Below are 25,475 nucleotides of genomic sequence, written 5' to 3' on the forward strand. Positions count from 1 at the left end.
AACCTCTGAGTCAAAGCATTTGTTAATGCAATGATGAAGAGGCTGGCAACCTCTAAGTCAAAGCACTTGTTAATGCAATGATGAAGAGGCTGGCAACCTCTGAGTCAAAGCATTTGTTAATGCAATGATGAAGAGGCTGGCAACCTCTGAGTCAAAGCACTTGTTAATGCAATGATGAAGAGGCTGGCAACATCTGAGTCGAAGCACTTGTTAATGCAATGATGAAGAGGCTGGCAACCTCTGAGTCAAAGCACTTGTTAATGCAATGATGAAGAGGCTGGCAACATCTGAGTTAAAATACTTTTCCCAGTGTGGGAGTAATTTGAAAAAAAAAATTTAGTTCATATATTGAAAAAAACAAAAGTAAAAATTAAAGTTTATAGGTTGTGTTTTGATGAGCTAATTGTTAAGATATTGTAGTTCTAAAGAAAAATTGTAGTTTCGAGGAAGTTTCTCGACAGAGGAAACTTTCATATCGAATGTTGCCTCTGTCGAGATGTATGTGACAGGCAAAGTGCAATCACCTATCAATATTGCACTTTGCCTGTCAAAAGTTCTTCGCATCTCTTGAGGTGTGAGGAAGTTTCTCGACAGAGGAAACTTTCATATCGAATGTTGCCTCTGTCGAGATGTATGTGACAGGCAAAGTGCAATCACCTATCAATATTGCACTTTGCCTGTCAAAAGTTCTTCGCATCTCTTGAGGTGTGAGGAAGTTTCTCGACAGAGGAAACTTTCATATCGAATGTTGCCTCTGTCGAGATGTATGTGACAGGCAAAGTGCAATCACCTATCAATATTGCACTTTGCCTGTCAAAAGTTCTTCGCATCTCTTGAGGTGTGAGGAAGTTTCTCGACAGAGGAAACTTTCATATCGAATGTTGCCTCTGTCGAGATGTATGTGACAGGCAAAGTGCAATCACCTATCAATATTGCACTTTGCCTGTCAAAAGTTCTTCGCATCTCTTGAGGTGTGAGGAAGTTTCTCGACAGAGGAAACTTTCATATCGAATGTTGCCTCTGTCGAGATGTATGTGACAGGCAAAGTGCAATCACCTATCAATATTGCACTTTGCCTGTCAAAAGTTCTTCGCATCTCTTGAGTGTGAGGAAGTTTCTCGACAGAGGAAACTTTCATATCGAATGTTGCCTCTGTCGAGATGTATGTGACAGGCAAAGTGCAATCACCTATCAATATTGCACTTTGCCTGTCAAAAGTTCTTCGCATCTCTTGAGGTGTGAGGAAGTTTCTCGACAGAGGAAACTTTCATATCGAATGTTGCCTCTGTCGAGATGTATGTGACAGGCAAAGTGCAATCACCTATCAATATTGCACTTTGCCTGTCAAAAGTTCTTCGCATCTCTTGAGGTGTGAGGAAGTTTCTCGACAGAGGAAACTTTCATATCGAATGTTGCCTCTGTCGAGATGTATGTGACAGGCAAAGTGCAATCACCTATCAATATTGCACTTTGCCTGTCAAAAGTTCTTCGCATCTCTTGAGGTGTGAGGAAGTTTCTCGACAGAGGAAACTTTCATATCGAATGTTGCCTCTGTCGAGAAACTTCCTCGAAACTACAATTTTTCTTTAGAACTACAATATCTTAACAATTAGCTCATCAAAACACAACCTATAAACTTTAATTTTTACTTTTGTTTTTTTCAATATATGAACTAAATTTTTTTTTCAAATTACTCCCACACTGGGAAAAGTATTTTAACTCAGATGTTGCCAGCCTCTTCATCATTGCATTAACAAGTGCTTTGACTTAGAGGTTGCCAGCCTCTTCATCATTGCATTAACAAATGCTTTGACTCAGAGGTTGCCAGCCTCTTCATCATTGCATTAACAAGTGCTTTGACTTAGAGGTTGCCAGCCTCTTCATCATTGCATTAACAAGTGCTTTGACTCAGAGGTTGCCAGCCTCTTCATCATTGCATTAACAAATGCTTTGACTCAGATGTTGCCAGCCTCTTCATCATTGCATTAACAAGTGCTTTGACTTAGAGGTTGCCAGCCTCTTCATCATTGCATTAACAAATGCTTTGACTCAGAGGTTGCCAGCCTCTTCATCATTGCATTAACAAGTGCTTTGACTCAGAGGTTGCCAGCCTCTTCATCATTGCATTAACAAGTGCTTTGACTTAGAGGTTGCCAGCCTCTTCATCATTGCATTAACAAGTGCTTTGACTCAGAGGTTGCCAGCCTCTTCATCATTGCATTAACAAATGCTTTGACTCAGAGGTTGCCAGCCTCTTCATCATAGTTAGTATACAAGTCTCGTGTATGGAGGCACTGCGTTCCTCCGTACGCAATACTTGTGAATTTGACACTTTACAAAACCGTTAACGTATATTTTACAACACAAACGACAACACTAATTTAACCTTAAATATTTACAAACCGCCAACCACTAATGACTTCATTAATGTAAAAATAAACGTTCTCACTTACAAAAGTATTGCAACTCCTCCCATTGCTGTGCTTCACATAACAGCTCATAATCTTCTGACTCACTTTCTTCTTCATAAAGGTCAAAGTCACTGTCAAAATAAATGTTAGTAAGTTTTGACAAAGCTAATGAAACACGTTTACCGTTTGTATCGTATGCTTGTATAAACTTTCCATTCTTCATTCCTTCATAAACGCTCAAACTAACTTTACCCTTTCTCCCTCGTATCTGATAGAATGTATTTTCACGAGGAACGAAGAACAAATTCTTGAACTCATGACCGTTGTAGTTTGTTATCTCAATAGTTTTCGTCATTTACATCCAAATAAAAATTTTCAGTAAATAAAAAAAATAAACTTAAAATTAATGATATCACCACTCCCACACGTATGAAAACATAGCACAAAAATAAATTTAGGTGAAGTGGTGAAATCTCACCTCTTTTTTCACCTCTTTTTTCACCTCATGAATTCATTGCTTTATAACTCTCTTCCTTTCTCCAACTCTTCTAACTTCTTCCTAAGTTCAGCAATGTTGTCCTCATGAAGTTTAATCTTCCTTAATATACCTTCTCTATCTAATGGTTGCTTTATCTTTCTAAACTGAACTCTACCATCCTTCATAGTATGAACGTAAAAACCTTCTGGAACCGCTCCTGATTTAATGTATTCTACCAAAAATTTTTGTTTCATTGCTTCAGTGACTTTAGTCGTCATTTTACTCTAAATAAAATGTTCAAATAAAATAAACTAACATTATTTTTTCAGTAAGGAAACGCAGGAGTTTTACGATTTATTTGAGGAGTAGGTTCTGGTTTAAATGTTGGAGTCGGTTTTGGAGTTGACTTTTGAACAGGAGTTTGTACTTCCATAGGTTCAGGAGTTATTGAAGGTTTTGCTTGTGAAGGCGTTGGTTTTGGCGATGGTGTCGGAGTTTGTTCAAATTCAGCTACTTCAGTATTATTTATAACATTTGCTTTATTTCTTTTCAACATCATTACTGCTCCTGCTGTAGCTAGCAAACCTAGTGGGAGACCATATTTTATATAAGGACTTGACCAAATGCTATTTTTGACAGGAGCTGGTGGAACACCTAACCTTGGTGAGACTGCTCTTTGCCATTGTGCAGCTCGTAAGAAATATTCAATAGGTGCTCCATAATCGTTTGGTAAAGTTTGTTTCATAGATGGTGAAGGTTCACGAGAGCTTGATGAAGAACTCATTTATAAGCTTTAAAAATAAATGTTCATCCTTTATTCCTCACTGTCGTCCGTGGCTAAGTTATAGTCGTCAAGTCTTATTATTGGTATGCCTGACTGTCTTACTTGTATTGCAAAGCAACAATCCCTCATAAATCCAATAAGTGGCTTTGGTACGTTTTCAGTTGCTAGTTCAATAGGTCCTTTAACAGACAATTTGTATGTTATTGGAGCAGTAGATGTTTGACCTTGCTGGAAGCAAAAGTCCACTTCTGTTGGAAAACCACATAAGAAATGTGTGTTGTCATAGCTATCCCATTTATGTTCCACACTACCATCATCCCACCAATGACCTCATAACATCTTCATTAAATCCAATCATATCATTGTTTGTATTGCAAGCGTTCGCAACCATTTCATAAAATACAGGTCCATATGATTTTTCAGGTTCTGCAGGCATATTTCCATAAGCTCCCATGGAAAGCTGAAGATATTTAAACTTAGGGTTCTCAAAATTAACATAATAGTTGTCTTTCTTTCTAAATAGTGCCCAAATACTTTTAACATTAATAGGCGTATAAGCTGCTGTAAAGTTGCACTTGAACTATCTGTATTCTTTGAGAATGAACCGTCCATAGGAATCCAATCCATAACTTTAACAGGAAAACATAAAGCCTCGTTTGTATAATGTTCTACAAGTTCTGTATAAATGTTAGGGTCTAAAGAGAATGACTTTGGATGAATGAAACATTCATTAAAATCCATCTTTGTTCGAAATAGTTGCTGGTTTACAGTTGTAATAGTAACTGTTCCACTAGCTTCTACTGCCTTCGTTATCATAGTGAATGGTTCATTCCATGGAACAAATTTATTTGTCGGTGGATTTGAATCTGAAGCAAATGCAACTTTAAGAGTTGGATTGAAAGCAATGATATCATTTACAGATATAGATGTGCATTGTAAGGCGTCGCTACTGAACTTTACTTTAAGCTGAATGTTTCCTGCAAAAGCTGGAATAAATCGAATAGCTTCTAATGGAAGAATCTTCTAACAGGAATTCTTAAACGAAGCTTAAAATCAAATGATTTTCCTGCTGTAATTACACTAACAATTTGTCCTGTTCTGCATGTTCCCGAATGACTCCATACATCTTCATGTCGAGTCTTTGAAAAAAACATCTACTTTCTTTATTTGTTCGGTAGTTTGTGAGTTTGAAGTTATATATGCTTCTTCTCTTGCGTTGTCTTGAGAATATACGATACGACCATTTGCAAGGATTTGATATCCAGCAACTGCATAGAAAGCGTCATCGAAACCAATCCAAAATCCTGGTGGTTTGTTTTATTGGAACCTGAACCAATTTCTTTATCTACAATAAATTGACCTTCCATTTTATACGTAATGAATGTATTGTAAAGGTCCAACATATTTTCACCAGGAGTGAGAGATTGAATGTTACCCATGTGTTATCTTTAGCAGTTCCAGGTTGTGATGGAATCTTTGCGTCAGAATATTTTCTATTAGTGTCACCAATTTAAATGAACCATTGTCTATGATATCGAAATATGAGCGAATCTGAATGAATATGCTCTGCTGGAGTAAATTCGTTTAACTGTTCGTTCTGCATGTATTTACTTCAGATAAAAATATCTATTTACTTCATTATTCTCACTCTTCTTCTTGGCATTCGTGGTGGAAGTTGTTTCTTGACATTTTCAATGAACTGTACATTCTCTTTTGTCTCAACTTCTTTCACTGGCGGGTCAGGGTTCTTTGACTCGGTTTGTTTTTCAATGAAATTCACGAACTTTGCAATAAGCTCTTGGTTCGTTATTGAAAGTACATCTGGCTTCTTTTCTTCTTGTTCTTTTGGTGGCTCAGTTTGAACAGAAGGTTTTATATGGGCTTCGTGACTTCACCCTTGCCATGCACCTTAATGTTGTCGCTCTCTGCATTCGCTAATGGTACCTTTCTTTTTCTTACGTATATTTTACCATCTTTACTCTGACTTACGTAATAGAAAGGATGTTGTATTCCTCTTGCGTCATTTAATATAATAGACTCTCGCTCTGATTTTGACAAGCTCATTTTACATCGGTTAAAGTTTTAAGTTAGTTTTTTATCTACAGTCAAATGACTCAGACAAGTCATATGGACAAGACCCAAGGGGTCATAGATGTTGAAGCATTGAAGAAAGAAATTCGCGAGCAAATTTTATCCGAACTGAAGGAACAAAAACAAGAACAAAAGCCAGAGAGACCAAAGAGAAAACTTAGTGAAAAAAACTAGCTGCATTAGCTGCTGGAAGACAGAAGAACCCACGTTTGCTGGCGAAAAAAGCTAGAGAAGAAGCAAAAGCAAAGGAAGAACAAAAAGCAAAGGAAGCTGAAGCAAAGAAAGAGTAAATGGTTTATTTTTATCCGAATTAAATGTATAGACAAATACCTTTAACTGTTGCGTTCAGTAGTGAAAACCCTGACGTCAAAATAAAGGGGAACAGAGTAACGTTTAAGTTTCCAACAGACTGGATTGTGAACATAAATGAAGAGAAGTACATTGGCATAACATCTATGTATATAACACGTGCTTTCAGAAAGGTTGACTTTATACTTCAAGTCGAGATAGAAAATGACGAACAGTCTTTAAGCGCCCAAAACATTCACATATACAAATACTTTAAAGACGATACAACATTGTTGCAATGTATGATTTCATTTAATGAGATGTTCGAGAAAAAGTTCAACATTGAAGTACAAACTTTACAGCCTTTACGTGAGTTTCTTGCACAACTGAAGGAAGAAGGTAGTCAGCCACAACTTATAGACTTTCATTATGAATTTAATGAAAATGAAGATGGAACAATGACTGTCAATTCATTGTATTCTCACCATTCAATGAAGTCGCTAAAAAGAAAGAAAATCCATTACGTATAAGATTTCAAATCTCCGAACCAAGTGATGATTTTAAGAATGTTTTCAAATTATGATGCAATGCTTCCGAGGAAAAATGAATTTTCAAAGATTGTAACACCTGGCATTTGGGATAGAAAGCAAGCAATACTTTACTCTAATATAGCCAAAGGCGTTGAAAATGAGTTCATTGGTCATACAAGAACTTCACCACTTCCTAACCCTAAATACTATAAATTAACTGGCTTCAATCGTGAGTTTTGGATAGACATGTTCTCCACTCATGACCATAAATGTCCAGTGTTCTTGCCTCCAGATGGGAAGGACTGTCTCTACATTGAAGCACAACTCTTAAACTCTACATCGCAGTATTGTAAAATCTACGCTAGCTTTATTTTTATCACGAATGACCTCATTGCTGACAAAAATAAATGACCTCATTCATGACCTCATTGCTGACAAAAATAAATGACCTCAGAACTTCAACTTACGAATAAAGCTTGTTTTAGTCGTTATTGAAAAGTTTGAACTTTTCAGCAAAGCAAGGTTGACATGACTTACATAAGTCGAATGCAATCTCTTGACCATCATAAAGTGCTTTGTAAAGTTTCATTAAACTGAACTCAGAGTCTTTGTCATATGTTCCAACAGGTATGTGAATGTTCTTATCTTCATTGTAATAGCATTGTATAGCTTCAGGAAACATTTCATTAGCGGTTAAAGCAATAACATCTTGCTTCACGCCTTTCATTCTGCAGTGAAATGCAACTTCATTTAAATCGTTAGTGAGTAAGTCTATGTAGGTCTCTTTCCACAGAAAATACTTTTATAAGCTAAACTTTGTTTTCCAGGTGTTATTTCTGCAAAGTCGCTATGAAATTGACCAAGGTTCTTTCCTATAAGTTCGCGACCATATCTCTTCTTAAACTCTGCTGCAAGCTTTGGTATGTCTTCATTATATAAGTGCATACTGTCGGTATCCTGGTAAAAGATTTGAAGACCCATATCTTCAGCAGTACAGAATACTTCATTCATAATACGTTTTGACATAGACAGAATATTAACACCAAGTGGACAGAAGTTAAAGTGTCTGCAAATGCTTTTCGTTAGCTTGAAAATAGTTTTATCTGAACCATCCAAACCTTCGAACTTCACTATATGGTTGTAATTTCTTATAGCATATCTTATAGCATCTTTGTCATTTACTATGGTTATTTTTGACTCAATAGGAGATAGAATAGTTTTGCCATAAATGCTGTTCAGAATGAGTTTTATAATTTCTTGTAAGGGGTTTCCTTCTTTCTTATACTTTAACCTTAACTCAAACAACTTCTTTACTTCATCTCTTATTCTCATATCTCTGTTTCCATCGTAATAGTATCCTTGCAACACTTCACATTTGACACATTGATATTTTATGAGGTCTTGTAATGTTATATGGTCAACATACATGAGACAGCAAGTGTTTGAACTTCTTGGAACGTTAAGTTCTGGATTTAGTTCAGGGTCGCAAACTATTAAATGAAAGTGTCTGGGTATACCAATCTCTGTTATCTTAATGAGAACAAAGAAGCCAGACATAAACTTTTCACCAATGGGTTCCTTTTGGTCATCATCGAATAAATGTCTCATGAGATACTCTGTGCTTAACATTTCTTCCTTCAATACTTTTGGAATACCTTCTAAAGTATAAAGTCTTGCTATAGCTGAAGGATATAATGAAACAGTGTCGAAGTCAGCAATGAGTTTCTTTTTGCTCTTTTGTTTCATGTTATCTGACAACATACATCTTCCACCTTGAATGCATCTCGAAATAAATTCTCTTGGTTTATTTGAGAGGTCATAAAGATTTCCATTCGGGAAGTATACTCTGTTCTCAAACAATTTGTTAGCAATAGAACAAATACTAACGTAGTCATAAACGTTTAAATCAAACTCTTTCAATAAGTCATTGCGGAACTTTACAAAACCTTCTCTTAAAATTCTTACATCTTGTTTGCAGTAAAACGTGCTATATTTTTCTAAGTCGAAGTGGTTTTCATCTATTCTGCAACCTTTGATGGAATCTATGTTTTTCATGAATGTATCTGCATCATGGATAAACTTACATGCTTCAGAAATGACACCAGTTCTGTTGTCATTTGCTAACAAAACACTGCTGTAGTAGTTATATGGAAATACTTCTTTCGGTCCTGTTTGTAAGTTAAACATAGCAGGAAATAGTTTAAGCTTCTTATTTATAACACTGTAAGAGTCTTTTATAATAATTGCCCGTCCTTTATATAAACCAGTTATTTGCATTGTTCGTGAACCTTTAATGATGGGAGTTCCTTTCACTTCTGTCATGTGTCTTAAGATGAAGTTTATGTCATAACTGAGGTTGTGGAAATATATTAAACTCTTGTCAGGAAGTCTTTCCAAAAATTCTGTTGCACAGTTTTGACCCCAAATGCTTTCACTCACTGAACCATCTTCACTGTCATAACAGATGTTAAAAGCTTTATGAAAGCCGTCTGTGCTACACTCAAAGTCAGCAAAGAAAACGTGCTCAGGAATGAATTTACATTTAGCTTTATTTACTTCTTTTGACTCTGCTTTCTTCTTCAGTTGTACACAATACTTTGGAGCATATGTCAAATCTTTAAATGGTGCAAGGTTCTGTTTATATAAGTCAGTAGTATATGTGAAAAGTTCTCCATAAGAAATAGGTTCGAAATATTTGCACTCCCACAATGTTTTCATAACATCCCATAGCGGTGTTGTTCTATCATAACGAACTACATATTTATCTTCTCTCTTTGTATAAATCTTCATCTGTTTCTCAATGTTCATTCCACCACACTCCTTCAAGATTTCTATATAGTTTCGAATGAAGTATGTTGTCATTGGTAATCTTTCATTTAGCATGTAGTGGTCTTCAACAAGAAGTAAGTCAATAGTTCTAACAGTTTCGCATTCTTTTGGTATATATCTCTTTATTTCATTATGTCTTGAGTCATTGAAATAACCAATGGTAACATTAAATGCTATACCTGTTGAATCGGAAATTTCTTGTACTTTACTTTGAGGAAAGTCTCTAACACGAATGACTTCTCTCATGTGGTCAATAGTTTCTTCATTTACTCCAGCCTGAATGCAAGCATAAACGAAACAATTGTCCTCTGTCATAAGTGTTGCAGTTCTTTTGTTCAGTTCATTGAAGATTTGGTAGCGTTCAAGATTTATAGGTAATGTGCAAAGATACTTCCAGAACTGACCGCTTCTCTTCTTATAAAACTTCTTTTCACCATTATCTTTCCAAAAGCTTTCTATAAGTGCTGGGTTTCCTGTTTGCTTAAGAGCTTCCAAAATGGCTTTCTGGTCATTTGTCAGTGTGCTTTCATCTCTATATGGTCTCTTTTTTGGTTTGCCTTTCTTTACATCTGACATCGTTAAGCCTTCATATTCTGTTAAATCATACATCTTTATTTCGGTAAGATTCTTTATGTTTGTCAAGAAGAAGTCATAGTGCATTTCAACAATACCTGCAGCATTTGCTTCTATCTCTGATATAAAGTTCTCCTTCAAGAGCTGATGTAGTAATGTTCCAATATTATTGAGGTTTAACGTAGAACATTCATACTTTCCACCAAGTTTATAACATACCATCCATCTCTGTTGCGAGTTTATTTTAATTTTCTCTAAGAGTCTCATGAAAACCTTACCGAAATGTTTGTGTAAGTAGTCTCTGTTTGGTTCATCTAAAGCTTCGATGTTAAAGTCAATGAGTCTATTGCCTGACTTCACATTTCTCTTCCTATTCTCTTCATCTTTCTTTAACCATCTCTCACCTTCTTTTGGTTTGTCGTCAATGGAACGAATGACATCGTTAGCTTTGCGAACTTGTTCTATAGCACTTTTAAACATCTCTCTTCTCTGTTGTTTCAGTGTGTCATCTCTCTTTCGTGTTTCACCAACGTTTGCATTTGTTATGTCAAACATCTCTCTTCTTACTTCATGAGGTACAGCTCTTCTTGTTTCACCAACGTTTGCATTTGTTATGTCAAACATCTCTCTTCTTACTTCATGAGGTACTGAACGTCTATGATATAAGTCAATAGCAATGTCATTTAAAGGAAATGCTCTTGCATGGACTTCGTCCTCGCCGCGTTGCGGCTTTATGAACTCATGAATTCTATCATAACTTATTGCACCATTATAGTCTTTAATGAAGTCAGCGAGTGCTTTTTTGTTTGTTGCGTAATGCTTTGCAACATCTATATTAGCTTCTGTAAGAAGTTGTTTTATTTCCGAGTGTTCTAACTTAGACAACTTCCGATACATCTTTAGTAGGAAATAAAAAAATATTTTTTGAAAAAATTAGATTAGATTTTTTTTAAGTTATTTTTCAAAATAATTTAATATTTTTATTTTAATGAAACACATGCAAGATTGCAAGTTCTTTTCATACAATGCTCTCGCTACTGCCATCAAGAATGAGTTCAATAATGCTTCAAACGTTAATGTTATCTTTAACAAGAAGTTTGTGAAAGAATCTAAGTTTGGTCAGTATGTCAGACCATTAGCTATCGTCATTGACCGCAAACGTTATACTTCACAAGAGTTAGCAGTAGTTTTGAAACAAAAGGGTTTCTTCGTGAATGTCAAAGATACACACTATACTGTCATAAAGAACTCCAACATTGACTTCTTCAGTATTGCTATGAATCTTTCCGAACAGAAAGAATATAAGAAGGGTGAAACATCTGTGAAATATTATCCTTCATCTCTGAAGACAATAACGAACAAAGATGTTATACAAAAGTTCTTACCAAAGGTTGAAGAAGCTTCAATTGACATTGACGAAGGAAGTGAAATGGTTGAAGAAATTGACCCTGAAGCTATTTAACCAAAAATATATTTTTGGTGAAGAGGTGAGATATCACCTGTTTTTTCACCTCATTCTCTCTTCGTTAATGTTGTCGTGACTTCTTCGTTAATGTTGTCGTGACTTCATTCTTCCTCTTTGAAGTTATCGAAATATTCTGTTATTTTTTCCTTCAGTAATGTTAAGTCTTCTTTGAAGGTAAGTATTGTGCAACCTTTGATGTCATAGTGTGTTTGAGGAAGAGTATTTTTGACAATTTCTTTTATTTGCTCATTCGGTGTCATTGAAATCGGTAAGTTTTCACGATAGAACCAGTTTCTGTCAGATTTATATATTTTAGCAAGGTCGTAAAAGCTTTTGTTGTTTCTTCTGACTAAATGCAACATAACCATATCTCTATCTTCTTCTTTCTCCAACTCTTCAGTATAAATCATATACTTATAACTCTTTTCCTTTCCTTTTGGTACTGAACGTGGTATTCTTTTCTGTATGCTTTTGTCTTTGGATTCAATGACTTCATCTTTTGCTTGAAGTTTCTTTTCCATCTCTCCACGTTCTGCTTTATATAGTTCATCTAACATCATGAAAATATAACAAGCATAACGAGGTGAAGCCCACATTGCTACAGCATTTACTAAAAGTCTATGAACATAATAACCTTTCAAACCAGGTGCCAAATTCTTGCGATTTTCGTACGGAATCTCTTCCCTCGGTTTTCCGAGGGAAGCAATCATATGAGGAAATTCTTCTAAAAGTTCTTTTGCCTGTTGGTTTTCAAACCAATGATATGCTTGCTTTGTAGAACGAAGAGCGTTCATTATACTTTGCATTTGATACATATCATCTTTGACTGAACGAATGAGTCTCAATTGTTTGTTATATTGTATGTATTCGTATTCTTCATTTATGGCTTCATGAACGATAGCAGTTGTTGTGTTCTCTAATGTTGACATTACTGTTCTTACATACAGGATAAAAAAATAAATAAAATAAAAACTAACTTTATTTTTTCTGAGATAAACACTATTTCTTCACAACATTAAATTTTATCCTGTATGAAATGACTTTAAAAAGATTATTGACTGACTTCGAATACTATCTCATTGACGCACTGACAGACCCTCAAAACTGTGTTGAAAGTTCTTTAAGCTTTAAGATTGAAGGTACGACGCATTTTGTCTTCACTTACGTATTGAAAGAATATGACCGTTATCATAACGAAGTGAATCAAACACTAATAAAATTTGTAGATAAAAAATTGGTTAACAATGAATATTTTAAACGTGAAGACCCAAACACTGCTGGAGATGATGAAGAATACAGACAAGTTATTGAAAAAAATAACGCAAGATTAGATGCAATAGAAAAGAAGTTTAATGAATGTCTTACAAACACGTATGAATATCTTATGCAGTGGGAAGCCAGATGGAAATAAATTTACGTCAAATATGCAATTTATAAAATCTTATGTCGACAGGCTACGTAGCACAGTGGTCTAAGGTGGTGTTATGGAGGGGTCAGGTCTGTGGTTCGAACCGCGACAGCGCCGTATTTTCTTATTTTCTTTATTTGTCTTGTTTGTCGTGAATAAAAAGTGTCATAAAAGTGCTCTATCTTCCACGGGAATAAATAAAAAATTTACTTTATTTCTTCTTTATTTCTTTGTTCCCGTGGAAGAAGGGTTTTGCTGTTTTTTCTCAGCCGAAATCAATGATTTTTTCATTTTTGGAATCCTTAGCGAATGAGGAATCTTTTCTCTCGTGGAAGCTTTGACCTAAAATATAATTTAGGTGAAGAGGTGAGATGTCACCTGTTTTCTCACCTCTTTTTTCACCCTCGTGACTTTGTCATAACTTCTTCGTAAATGCTTTGTCATAACTTCTTCGTAAATGCTTTGTCATAACTTCTTCGTAAATGCTTTGTCATAACTTCTTCGTAAATGCTTTGTCATAACTTCTTCGTAAATGCTTTGTCATAACTTCTTCGTAAATGCTTTGTCATAACTTCTTCGTAAATGAGTGTAAATGACCAAAAATATATTATAGGTGAAGAGGTGAGATGTCACCTCTTTTTTCACCTAATTTCTCACCCTCATGAATTTTCATGAATTTCCTTAAGATAGAAAAATAACGTTAGTTTTATTTTTATTTATTTTTTTATTTTGTATGTAAAGATATGATTTCAACAATCGGCACAACAACAATTCAAGCCGCGAACGGCGGGACTCTGTCCACAACAACTTCACCAAACTCGTTAGTCATGAATCCAACATCTATGTTAGTAGAGATGAAAAGCTTCATTCCTTCTTCATATACTTTCGAAACAAAAATCCAGAAGATAAAGCAAGAACTTTTAACAAGTAATTTAGACTGTAGTGCGAAAGATGAAACAAATGAACAGTATCTTTATGAAATGCAGGACATTATTGACCATTTACCTAAACTACCTGAAATTCAGCATCAAAAACTAACTATTCCTGAATTCGATGAAATAGAAGTGAAACCAACTGACTCAGTAGAAATAAAGAAGTTCATTCGAAAGGTAAACTATGAGTTTCTAGGATTTCATTGCAACCATAAGGTTATGGACAAAGATTGCGACATGGTATATAAGAATGTTTCTGACATATATAAATCCGGGGAGTTTAAGACCTACGATAACTTTGTTTCGTTAGTTGCTGAATGTGTATGGCAGATAAGAGATAAAGATAGAAGAGGTAAAATATGGAACGAACAGATAAGACCAACTGCTTTTGAGTTAAAGAAAACCATTGACGCCTTAGTTGTTTTAGCAGGTAAGGTTTCAGAATATAACGCAAAAATGAATCCGCAATGTTCTAAATGTAAAGCAGCAATTAGGAAATATAACTACTCCGTCAAAGAGATAGAAAGAATGCGAAACGACTATGCAGACTTAAAGAAAGAAGCAGAAAAGCCAGCAGAAAATAAAATGGACATGTTAGCATTTCTGAACAAAAACTATCCAACTGCTGACGATTTCCTTCTATCTGACGTCAAGAAGAAATATAAAGAAACTTTCGGCATTGTTAAAACTTTTGACATACTGACAGAAGAAATAGAAGCTACGAAATTGTTTAGGATTTCAAATATACATCGTACAATTCATGTAAAACGCTTGTGAAAAACTGGGGTGAGAAAACAGGTGAGAAAACGGGTGACATCTCACCTCTTCACCTATAATATATTTTTGCTTTAATTAAATGCTTTCCGGAAACGTCGATGAAAATCATATGGACAAATTATATGAAAAAATTAATAATGATTACCCCTCATTAACCAGGGAAATGACGGATTCTATAGTTCGTAAATTCGATGAAATACAGGATATGTGGTTCGACAGATTCGACATGAACGATAAGGAAAAGAGAAAGAACGATAACAATTTACTTACTAAAAGAATCCTAAAATCTAAAATAGGTGAAGCTTCAACATTTAACACAGTACATAACTTTTACACCGCTGTTTATATTTTCAATAATTTATTTAACGATGAACGAGAAAGAAAAAGTATGTTTAACGGAAGAAATGAATATGATTTTATCCTTTGTGCTGTTCGGGATGTTGACATGAAACTAAAGAAAATATTCTTATTACAAGATGACACGGTTGAAGATGAAGTCAATGAGTTTTTAAATCGTGATTTAAATGAAATTGATGAAGTTATGACCGAATGTTATAAAAAGTTCAAGAGGTGAAAAAAGAGGTGAGAAAACAGGTGAAATCTCACCTCTTCACCTAAATTATATTTTTGTCTGATTTACATCCAACGAAAAAGTTTAGAAGAATTTTCTTATTCTTTCTGGCATGTTTTTATCTTTCCAGTACTCCCGCTCTAATGGTCCCAGATGAGTTGGTTTAGATTCTCTCAAGTTCTTAGATGGTATAACATCTTCAACGCCTCCTTCATATCTTACTTTATAAGTGTCATCGTTTGTGTTATAGTCAAGTATTTCAATAACCACTCCTCGCTTTGCTTCGTCAATGGTTTCAGCAAGTTTGCCATTACTACTTTCGACTAATTTATGTCGAGGGTAAAATGCTATGGAGTCGTCAGCAGCTTTTATAAGATATCCATTACCTTGCGTAGAGTCTACGATATAATAATTTCGACTTAACCTTAAACGTTTCTTTGTCAATGGTTTGTCGTCAAGAACTACACGAACTTTTGTACCAGGAATGAGAGTAAATTGTGTTGAATTTCTGATATTTTGTGTTTGGCTTCGTTTCTTTTGTATATACTTTTCTTCTTGTTGTTGTGTCATTGAATTTGGTGTATGTCCTGTTGTAGAATGTGTTGAGGAATTATATACTTCGAGAAAATGTTTCATTGTTTCTTCGGTAAAGTCTCGCTCTTGATTTAAATCTCTGAGAGTCCTTATGAAGCGGTTAATGATACCGAGTATGTTATGGTTATGGTCTTCAGTAGTGTAGTGAGTTATGTTATGCTTAATGAGAAATTCTGTGATTTCGTTGCTGAGGTATGCACCGTCTTGGTCTGATGTTAAAATACTTGGGCTATGTTCTGCTACAAACTTTTGTAAAACTCTTAACACTTCATGAGTTCCTTTATTTCTCATTATATACGCATATGCTTTACGAGTGTTAACATTTATGAAGATGAGGAATGGTTTATGTCCTCCTTTTCTGCTTTGAATGAGAGTGTCAAATTGGTATGCGTCAGGAGTGTTGGAGTAAATTGGTAAAAAGTAGTCGTAAGGATTTATTTTTGTTTGATGTACAACATTTTTGTCAAAGAACCTTTTCACTTCAGCTCTGTTAGTAAATCCCGAACTCTTTGCAGCTTCATTGAACTTCTTAAATGACCTCCATGGATGTTGTTCGAATACTTCTTTCAAGCTCATTTATGTAAAGTTAAAGATTTTAACCAACTCGTATCCAAGCGTGCATTGTTATATAAGGAGGCATATAATCTTTTCCATTACCTGCTGGGTCTGTAATACCAGCTACAACATGTGTATGATTTCCTGCAGTTCCACAGAAAATACCTGTGCTAACATCTTTGGGGTCAGTTGTGATATCATATCTATGCATTCCCTGTCTATCCGAACCCGCTGCAAGATTTGTATAACCTCTTTTTGTTATTGAATGTGAATGGTTTCCTTCCACAGATGTTCTTCCACTGAACCTATGCATATGTGAAGGAAGGTTTTCAATACCTATTTTCTTTGAACCTCCCATCTTCATTGACTGCGTATTAGTGTAGAATGGAAAACTGTCAACTATTTCATACCATCTACCACCAAAATAAAGTGTTTGGATTTATTGGATTCATAGACGTATAAACAGCTCCTATAGGATATATTAAATCATATATGCTCATAACTCTATAAACATATTCTAAAGAACTTATGTCATTAAATACCATTTGGAATGTATCTCCCGGATGAAATGTTGCATTTGTTCCACTTTTATAATGTAATGTTAGTTCAATAGAATTATCCAAGAAAAATTCAAAAGTATCTGGTTGAAGACCTCTAACAAATTCAAATGGAGTTGCTGGTTCACCATTTATAATTTCTGTTGTAAATGTCATTGTATCTGGTTTCGAAAATTTCTTTGTTAGTTCTGCATCCACATAAGTTTTATCTGCTTTCTTGTCTAACATTGCTGGTAGTTCATATGCTTCAAAGTTTCTGGCATGATCTTCGGTATTCCTGCAACTCTTATCTAAATTGTTAAGAGTATCTTTTACGCTTGTACTCGGATTCTCTAAAGGTGCACTTGAACCAAGGTCAAAGTTCAATATTATGTCGTCTGCTCTAACAGTAGTGAAGGATTTATGTGTATGGTTCTTGTCTGCTTTCTTGTCATATAAATCTTGAGCAGTGAATTTAATATTATGTTCATCCTTCATGACATAAACATCTTTACATCTAATGTTTCTCATCGTCGTTATGTCGTCATCCGATGTTAAACCTTGTGGAAAGTTAGGAGGTTTACAATATAATGCAGCCGCGTGCGGCGGGGCTCCGCCCTCCCCACCAGTTTCTTCAACCGTTCCTTCAATACTTTCTATAGCAACAGTTGTGAAGGATTTATGTGTATGGTTCTTGTCTGCTTTCTTATCTAACATTGCTGGTAGTTCATGTGCTTCAAAGTTTCTGGCATGACTTTCAATGTTCCTGCAACTGTTATCTAAACTGTTAAGAGTATCTTTTACGCTTGTACTTGGATTTTCTAATGGTGCACTTGAACCAAGGTCAAAGTTCAATATTATGTCGTCTGCTCTAACAGTAGTGAAGGATTTATGTGTATGGTTCTTGTCAGCTTTACTGTCTAAAGAAGTTTGAAGTTCATTTATATCGGAGATGTTGTGTTTATGAGATTTCAAAACTTTGTTCGTTGCGTCAAGTTCAACTTTGTCAGCTTTACTTTTAATAGCATCTTCAAACGTTATTTTTGCCTTAACTCTTAACATAAATCTTGGTTCAACTAATACACCATTAACAGAGAAAGTAGAGGCATAAATTTCATCGTTATAACTAAATGCTTCTGGTGCTTTACCTGTGTCATACTGTACAGTACAGCTTATGTCATAACCTTTAGCACGAATGTATTTATATCTTCTTTCATTAACATTTTTTGTCTTCGCTTCATCACTTCGTGTTAAATATCCATGGTAGTCCGTTATAATCTGTTCGTCTGAAGTTATATAATGAACGTGGTTTTTATCTGCTTTTTCGGCTAATTTCTCATTAACATCATTCACTTCTAATTCAACTCTTCCGCCAGAACTCTTATTATCATTAATCTTTTTCATTAATTCGGTAATTACGTCATAAAGACTATATTCTGTTTTCGGTTTTGTAAATAATGAGTCAAAATTTCTTTTCATCATTACATCGCTGACATTAATGATATCACCAATTCCTTTTTCATTTATTCTCTTCATTAATTCTGCAATAATGACGAATATATAATCTGTTAATTTATTCTCTTCATCGAGGGTTATAGAATGTTTTGAAATTGAATCATTAACTCCTCTAAATAAATCAATAACTTCAGGATACACGTTTTTAATGTCTTGAATAACCCGACCAGTATCCTCGCCACTATGTGGCTCTGAGCCCGTTGGGCTCTGTTGTTCATGTTCTTCGTTCCCGTCGTTACGTGGTTTTATATCTCTAACCATCATCAACGCAGCCATAACCGGAGGGTTTGTTGCTACCTGTTCGAAAATCCGTCCGTTATGTATGGTATATCTAAATAATTTCTTTGTGTTTGTTAAAACATTTGAAACAAGTCTTTTAAAACCATCTACAAAATTTCCTGTTTCACCTAATGTTCTTGCAGCATTTACAAGCTCACCCATTCCCGCTTTTGACCCCAAAAACGTCCATATTGCATTTATTTCACTCTGTATAGTTGTCCATTCAGCGAAACTAACACCCGCATTCGCTAAGCTGAAAATGAAATTCAGTGGATCGAACTTAATTCCACCTTCTTTTTCAATTTCAACGAACTCACTAACATGAGATTTTAAATATTCTTTCGTTAAAATTGTTTTCCCCGATGTTATGTCATTAACGAAACTATCACCGTCAAAAGTTAACGAATTCAATTTCGTCGTTGATGCTTTTATTTCATACACCGCTTTATCGATAGTTTTTGGCTCACCTTCTTTAGAAGCATATGAAACATTAATGAATGAATTATATGTATTCGTGAATGAATTAAAATCAATGATTTTCATTAATGACGCCTTTAATGATTCATTAACTGTTGAATCCCTTAAAACAATTAATGAACTGTCATGGGCTTCGCCCTGGTCGCTTCGGTCTGAAAGACCTTCAGGACTCAAAGAGTCCGTTTGCGACTTTATGAAAGGTACACTGCAAACCGTCGAGTTTGGATCAAATGCTGTAGTTGGTGCAGGAATATTAATGATATAAGTCATTAAATCATTAAGTGACGTAAATAATGTTGTCGTTTTTGATTTAATTTCTTTAGCATCTGTTATATATGGTAATTTTATTTCTGTAGTTTCTGAATTAAAGATATTCGCTAAAATGTTTTGTAAACTGTTTTGAACAGCTGTGTAAACCGTTGAATTCGGAACTCTTACGATTTCACCATCCTTAATAAAAGGCATTGTACATGACGTAGTGCTTGGGTCAAATCTTTCGGGATTATAATTCAACATATATTCTAACGCTTCATATACAGACCTATAAACAGTTGTGTCGTTCTTCATGACAACTTCACCATTTACAATGAATGGCATAGTGCATGGAGTTAAAATAGGGTCAAACTTTTCATAGTCCTTCCATGTTATGTATTTCTCGGTATTTCCATCAGAAATAACAATATATTTGTCAGTAAGTGTGAGAGAGTATTGACCAAAATATAAACGTTTAGCTCTGTCAGCTTCATACGCATATGCAGCAATACTCATATTTTAATGAGAATAAAATGTTGTTCTATTTGCAAAGTACAGACCCAAACGAATACGGGACAGTAAAGCTACAAACAAACTTAGGTCTTCAGAATGAAGCGCTTGCTTTCAGAGTTGTTGACTTCAATACTATCGCTTCATTCGTTATAACAGATGAAACAGATTTCATGGAGCTTGAAATAGATGGAAAGAAGCACGAAATAAGATTTCACAATAATGTAGAATATAAGATGGAAACATTAGCTGGAGTGTTAAATGCGCTCATAAATACTACAATAAACAAGGAGAACGAAGAAAACTTAATGAATGTTAAACTTATTGCAGGAGTTTTGAAGTTCAGTTATGCGAAGGAGTTTAAGATAACACGAATGAGTCATAGAGTTCAATTGCTTCTGGGAGCATACCATATGACATGTCCTTTGAAAAGTGTTGACAAAACGATTGAGATGAAATCTGTTCCATACGTATGTTATGGTAATTGTTTATACGTTGAGTCAAAAATAGCTAATGTCACAGGTATTTCAGGAGTTAATAGTAAAGGTTCAGTAGAATATAAATCCTTCTGTTATGCAGTCAATTCAATGTTCATTCCAAACGTTCCTGTCATAGTAACTCATTTAGGTAAATGGGTTCGCATTAGTCCTCATAATTTGAAAGACATGCAATTCAGACTTGTTGACTTTCAAGGAGAGCCTGTAGAACTGAAGGCACCAGTGCGAATGACTGTTGAAGTTGACTTTTTAGAAAATATTAAATGCAACAGCTTACAAGAGAACTCAGAGCTAAAAATATAAAGTATGAATGTTATGTATTAGGTCATGAACTTTGGTTATTGCTGTTTGATGAAACAAATGAGTTAGTTATGTCAGTCAAGAGAACAGAAAAAGGCGTCAAAGGCGCCGAGCGCAAAGCGCTATATTGTGTTAGTGAAAACTGCACCAAGTCAATAAGATTAGGTTTGCATTATGAAGATGAGTTCGATACTGTTGAAGAAGTTTTGGATAGATATTACAAATTGCTTTAATTTACTAAAACATATTTCAAACAAAGCTTATATTCTGTTGAAAGTTTTGTATACTCGTTCGAATATTTATACTTAAACTCAACTCCTGTAGTTCCTGGTGTTTCAATGATGCGGATGTTACCTATTTTCATGAATGGTGGCGTTTGACCACAGCATTCGATTTCAGGGTCGAGATAGTCAATGACACATTGTTTCCCTGTTATTCGTGATATAACATTTTCAAGGTCCTCCTTTGTTAGAATTATTTGGTTCTTGCTTATAAGATTTGTCAAAAGCTTCTTATCGTCTTTGAGTAAAATTGTTTGGTATAACTGAAGAAGGTAATGGTCTACGTTATCTGAAGGATTTGTTTGAACATTTGTGTAAGGGTTGTCGTTGGCTTCTCTTGAAAGAATTTGGTCCAGTGGTGGATACTCTAACTTAACATCTGATGTAGCGTTAGCGTTTGAAGCTGAGTTTAAATTCACGGATTTCAGTTCTGGTTCTTTTTCTTTCAAACACTCTGAACTATAGTTCTTTATGACAATATTGTTTGTCGTTCGTGAGTCAACATTTGATGTTGGTTCAATTGGAACATTAACGGCACCAGCTAAGATGGATTTGCTTCTCATTTCATATAGAATAAAAACCTTTTATATGTATGAAATGAACAATATACTCGACAAGGGTTTGAATGTAAAGCTAACGAATGAAAATATTGTTGAATTCACTGAGACAGGTGCTGTGTATAAAGATGTAGAACTACTGAACAAAAGAGCTAAGGGAAGAAGCAGGAACATGAACAAAGGGTGGAAGCCTATAAAAATTTATGTCAATGATGGCTCAGGAGGTTCAAACATAAAGTATGCAGAAAGTTATAGAGTTTATGCTCTCAAAGGTGAAAAGCCTTCATTTAAGAACAGCTATTCTAACGCATATCCTCAAAAGCTAACGGATGGGGAAGTGGATGATATGAATGACAGCAAAAATATTAACAGAAATGGCGACAGAGATGCATGGAATTTGTTTACCATCAGTCAATTGAAGGTTAAACTTTAAAACAATGTTGGTCGTTCCCATGGAATATTTTTGACTTTAATGGTATTAGTCATGATATGAATCTCAAGGTATGAACGAGGAGAGATGAGAGACTTATATGCTTCCCAAATTTCTTCAAAAGGTAATGTTATACCTGACTGTTTCCAAATGAGTTCAATATCATAACGTGAGAAACCTTGAAAGATAACGAAGTCAGTTATGAGACGTTTTATGTTTAAAGCAAGAAAACGCCATGTTTGCATAAGTATTGCTACAGTTAAGTGGTAATGTCTGACTTTAGTAATGATGTTAGCTAATGGTGAGTCAGGCTTTGACACTAAACCTTTTCCGGCGAAGTCGTCGCAAACGAGCAGAGTATTTGAAGGATACTTTTTGAAGGGGTATTTTGAAAGTTTTGACAGAATGTAGTTTGTAAGTCGTTTCATATCGTAAACTCCTGAGTATTGACGTAAGTGGTGTTTGTCAATAATTCTTTCCATCTCTTCTGAAGTCTTTTGCATTCCTGACTGTATAAATTCAACGATGGCATAATATTTCCTCTTACGTCGAACGTAACGTTGAAGAAATTCAATGAGTTCGCTATCTGGAACTTTAACGACAGAGCTTGAACTTTTGACATAAATGTTTTCGCTGTTGAGTCCATAGAGTCTGAAGTTGCTGATATAATGATTTGGTCATAATATGAATCTTGACCTAAACGCTCTGTTATGAGTATATGACGAATGAGGTTAAATGTCTTACCTGAACCCATCTTTCCACAATAGAAATACACACCATTTGAACAGAATCATAATCTTTGCTGAAAGGAAGAATGAGAGAAGAGTTAAGTTTGTCTGTAGTTTCATTCATGTCTTCATCTACGTCATGTATTAAATGCTTCATTTTATCTCCATTAAAAATGCAAGTCAGAAATATTCAGAACATAGCACCGAGTCTAACTGACAAGAGTATAAAGATATACTATGAACACGTTATGATGAAACCAACCAAAATTCAAGAAAGTCAGTATACTTATGAATATCCAAGACACTGGGTAGAGTATGTAGGAGGTGAGAAAGCTATTGAAATCAGACAGGTTCGAAGTATTCCAGCAGGAAGGACAATATTATTGAAGAACTTTAATGTTTTGAGGTATAATGATGAAACAAAGAAGCAAGATAGTTTTCCCATTGCTGTGTATGTGAACCTAGACACAGGAGATGACATGAAAGTTTTTAACACAAAGCTTCAAACGGTAGTGAGAGAACAACTTACTGCGGAAGGGCATCCATTACCTTCAGAAGTTACCATAGCATATAATTTTGAAACAAACTCAATAGATTTTAAAGTCATCTCTGCAAAGAAGTCAGGTTTTACATTTAATGAAGCAGATGTATATTCGAATGAAAACTTCAAAGCTATTGCATGGTTAGATAATGACGATTGCTTTAAGAAAATATTTAAATTCAGTGACTCAACGATGTCAATAGATGACCTTCGTGGAATGTTACCATCGATGTTTACAGTAGAAGGTTCAGCAGGATTGCTTACAAGATTGTCAATTGGTGGTATTTGGTCTCGTGAGAACATTGTTATAAATCCAGTATAAGTGAATTTGCTGAAGAATCTATATTATGTCTTTCAAACTACATGTATTCGCCACCGAAGCATTATAGTATAACAAACTTTGTCATAAAATTTTCAGTAAAAATAAAAAATAAACTTAAAATTAATGATATCACCACCCTCACACGTATGAAAACATAGCACAAAAATAATTTAGTAGAATGTTGATCTAACACGTTTTTCTAATCATTTCTAACCTTTTTTGAATTCATTGCTTTATAACTCTCTTCCTTGGTTTCTTTAGTTGCTTTCTTCACGTCTGCTCCAACTTGACTGTCTTTCTCTTCGTCCCGTAATGATACCAGTTACTTCCACCAGTCAATGGGTCAAATGTCTTCGTAAGGATTCCATACATTCCATAGGGACCATACGAAGAACTACTGTGGTGGAGAAGAAACATTTTCTTTAGTTCCATCGAACTCTATTTAAATGCATTGTTTCACCATTTCATCTGGTCATTAAAGTCTTTTGCGTGTTTTGCAAACCTCATCGTCCTTTCCTAAAGCATTTTTCTGACTCAGTCGCAACCAAATTGGATGCTTTATTTATGAGCCCTATTTTATTTAATCTAACTTCTTTGCAACCCAGCCTCCAATCTTCCCTTTATTTGCATCTAATGTCTTCGAAACCCTTCCTCCACTCATTTTATTTACTGCGTCATAAGCCCCAGGGCTTTTGCTCCAAATGCTAATGCTTTTGTTCCCATTGCGCCTAAAGCTGTCCAAGCTACCATTTACACCATATTAAATCATCTCTCTTCAATATTATCTCATAAAGTTCTCGTTACTGGAGAAAGTCAATGAAACATCAAACATTCTCAGTTCAGTCTCTAAACTTCTTTCTTATCTCATCTATTACGCTTCAAAATGTCTGAACAATTGCTAACATCTTCTACAACAGTTATTTCATCATGAACGAGCCTTTAAGAACAAGCTCATTTAATATGCAATTAAAATCATCTCAATAATGAGTCCATCCTTTCCATCTTTAGTGTAGCACAACATCTTTCATTGAAGAAGGTTCGACAAGTCTTATGTTAAACTTACTGACAAAGTTTGTTATACTATTAATGCTTCGGTGGCGAATACATGATAGTTTGAAAGACATAATATAGATTCTTCAGCAAATTCACTTATACTGGATTATTATAAAATGTTCTCACGAGACCAATACCACCAATTGACAATCTTGTAAGCAATCCTGCTGAACTTTACTGTAAACGTCTCGATGGTAACATTCCACGAAGGTCATCTATTGACATCTTTGAGTCACTGAATTTAAATATTTTCTTAAAGCAATCGTCATTATCTAACCTGCAATAGCTTTGAAGTTTTCATTCGAATATACATCTGCTTCATTAAATGTAAAACCTGACTTCTTTGCAGAGACGACTTTAAAATCTATATTTGATTTCAAAATTATATCTATGGTAACTTCTGAAAGTAATGGATGTCCTTCCGCAGTCAGTTGTTCTTCTCACTACCGTTTGAAGCTGTTTGTGTTAAAAACTTTCATGTCATCTCCTGCTGTCTAGGTTCACATACACAGCACTAGGAAAACTATCTTGCTTCTTGTTATTCACATTATACCTCAAAAACATTAAGTTCTTCATAATTTGTTCTTCCTGCTGGAATACTTCTAACTTGTCTATTTCAATAGCTTTTCTCACCTCCTACATACTCTACCCAGTGTCTGGATATTCATAAGTATACTGACTTTCTTGAATTTTGGTAGGTTTCATCATAACGTGTTCATAGTATATCTTTATACTCTTGTCAGTTAGACTCGTGCTATGTTTCTGAATATTTTGACTTGCATTTTTAATGGAAGATAAAATGAAGCATTTAATACATGACGTAGATGAAGACATGAATGAAAAAAGCAGTGAAAACGTCAACCTAGTCTCCTCATTCTTCCTTTCAGTAAGGTATGAGTTCTGTTCAAATG

General features: G+C 34.9%; 12 protein-coding genes and 1 pseudogene across 13 annotated transcripts, besides 4 other annotated features; 5 read left to right on the plus strand and 8 right to left on the minus strand.

The window, feature by feature from the left end:
* Nucleotides 1-946: 946 nt before the first annotated feature.
* On the minus strand, nt 947-1,228 carry TVAGG3_0305750 (uncharacterized protein; the record flags this gene model as incomplete). The annotated part of the gene is made up of 1 exon (XM_051229654.1): nt 947-1,228. The coding sequence occupies one exon, from the start codon at nt 1,226-1,228 to the stop codon at nt 947-949; it is 282 nt and encodes a 93-aa protein (XP_051099384.1).
* A 1,053-nt stretch (nt 1,229-2,281) lies between these two features.
* Nucleotides 2,282-2,947: a terminal%2Cinverted (terminal inverted repeat of Maverick-1B transposon ID:TVAGG3_0305760).
* Nucleotides 2,282-25,475: part of a mobile genetic element that runs on past the window's edge.
* Nucleotides 3,215-3,673, minus strand: TVAGG3_0305770 (uncharacterized protein; the record flags this gene model as incomplete). Its single annotated transcript, XM_001325329.1, has 1 exon — nt 3,215-3,673. One exon carries the CDS (start codon nt 3,671-3,673, stop codon nt 3,215-3,217), a length of 459 nt encoding a protein of 152 aa, XP_001325364.1.
* TVAGG3_0305780 lies at nt 5,304-5,626 on the minus strand (annotated as a pseudogene). Its single transcript has one exon. A coding segment is annotated over exon 1 (323 nt).
* TVAGG3_0305790 (organellar and viral DNA polymerase type B) lies at nt 7,886-9,465 on the minus strand (the record flags this gene model as incomplete). Its single annotated transcript, XM_051229655.1, has 1 exon — nt 7,886-9,465. A coding segment is annotated over one exon (1,580 nt), but the record flags the coding sequence as incomplete, so codon positions are not given.
* TVAGG3_0305800 (organellar and viral DNA polymerase type B) lies at nt 9,925-10,881 on the minus strand (the record flags this gene model as incomplete). The annotated part of the gene is made up of 1 exon (XM_051229656.1): nt 9,925-10,881. A coding segment is annotated over one exon (957 nt), but the record flags the coding sequence as incomplete, so codon positions are not given.
* Nucleotides 11,551-12,243, minus strand: TVAGG3_0305810 (KilA, N-terminal/APSES-type HTH, DNA-binding family; the record flags this gene model as incomplete). Its single annotated transcript, XM_051229657.1, has 1 exon — nt 11,551-12,243. One exon carries the CDS (start codon nt 12,241-12,243, stop codon nt 11,551-11,553), a length of 693 nt encoding a protein of 230 aa, XP_051099387.1.
* TVAGG3_0305820 (organellar and viral DNA polymerase type B) lies at nt 14,009-14,566 on the plus strand (the record flags this gene model as incomplete). The annotated part of the gene is made up of 1 exon (XM_051229658.1): nt 14,009-14,566. The coding sequence occupies one exon, from the start codon at nt 14,009-14,011 to the stop codon at nt 14,564-14,566; it is 558 nt and encodes a 185-aa protein (XP_051099388.1).
* On the plus strand, nt 14,730-15,109 carry TVAGG3_0305830 (uncharacterized protein; the record flags this gene model as incomplete). Its single annotated transcript, XM_051229659.1, has 1 exon — nt 14,730-15,109. A coding segment is annotated over one exon (380 nt), but the record flags the coding sequence as incomplete, so codon positions are not given.
* Nucleotides 15,222-16,307, minus strand: TVAGG3_0305840 (integrase core domain containing protein family; the record flags this gene model as incomplete). Its single annotated transcript, XM_051229660.1, has 1 exon — nt 15,222-16,307. One exon carries the CDS (start codon nt 16,305-16,307, stop codon nt 15,222-15,224), a length of 1,086 nt encoding a protein of 361 aa, XP_051099390.1.
* Nucleotides 18,459-19,558, minus strand: TVAGG3_0305850 (uncharacterized protein; the record flags this gene model as incomplete). Its single annotated transcript, XM_051229661.1, has 1 exon — nt 18,459-19,558. A coding segment is annotated over one exon (1,100 nt), but the record flags the coding sequence as incomplete, so codon positions are not given.
* TVAGG3_0305860 (uncharacterized protein) lies at nt 20,164-20,655 on the plus strand (the record flags this gene model as incomplete). The annotated part of the gene is made up of 1 exon (XM_051229662.1): nt 20,164-20,655. One exon carries the CDS (start codon nt 20,164-20,166, stop codon nt 20,653-20,655), a length of 492 nt encoding a protein of 163 aa, XP_051099392.1.
* TVAGG3_0305870 (uncharacterized protein) lies at nt 21,522-21,923 on the plus strand (the record flags this gene model as incomplete). The annotated part of the gene is made up of 1 exon (XM_051229663.1): nt 21,522-21,923. The coding sequence occupies one exon, from the start codon at nt 21,522-21,524 to the stop codon at nt 21,921-21,923; it is 402 nt and encodes a 133-aa protein (XP_051099393.1).
* TVAGG3_0305880 (uncharacterized protein) lies at nt 22,822-23,459 on the plus strand (the record flags this gene model as incomplete). Its single annotated transcript, XM_051229664.1, has 1 exon — nt 22,822-23,459. A coding segment is annotated over one exon (638 nt), but the record flags the coding sequence as incomplete, so codon positions are not given.
* Nucleotides 23,610-23,758: a terminal%2Cinverted (terminal inverted repeat of Maverick transposon ID:TVAGG3_0305890).
* Nucleotides 23,610-25,475: part of a mobile genetic element that runs on past the window's edge.

Source organism: Trichomonas vaginalis, chromosome V, assembly GCF_026262505.1.
Source record: "Trichomonas vaginalis G3 chromosome V, whole genome shotgun sequence".
Taxonomy (NCBI): domain Eukaryota; phylum Parabasalia; order Trichomonadida; family Trichomonadidae; genus Trichomonas; species Trichomonas vaginalis.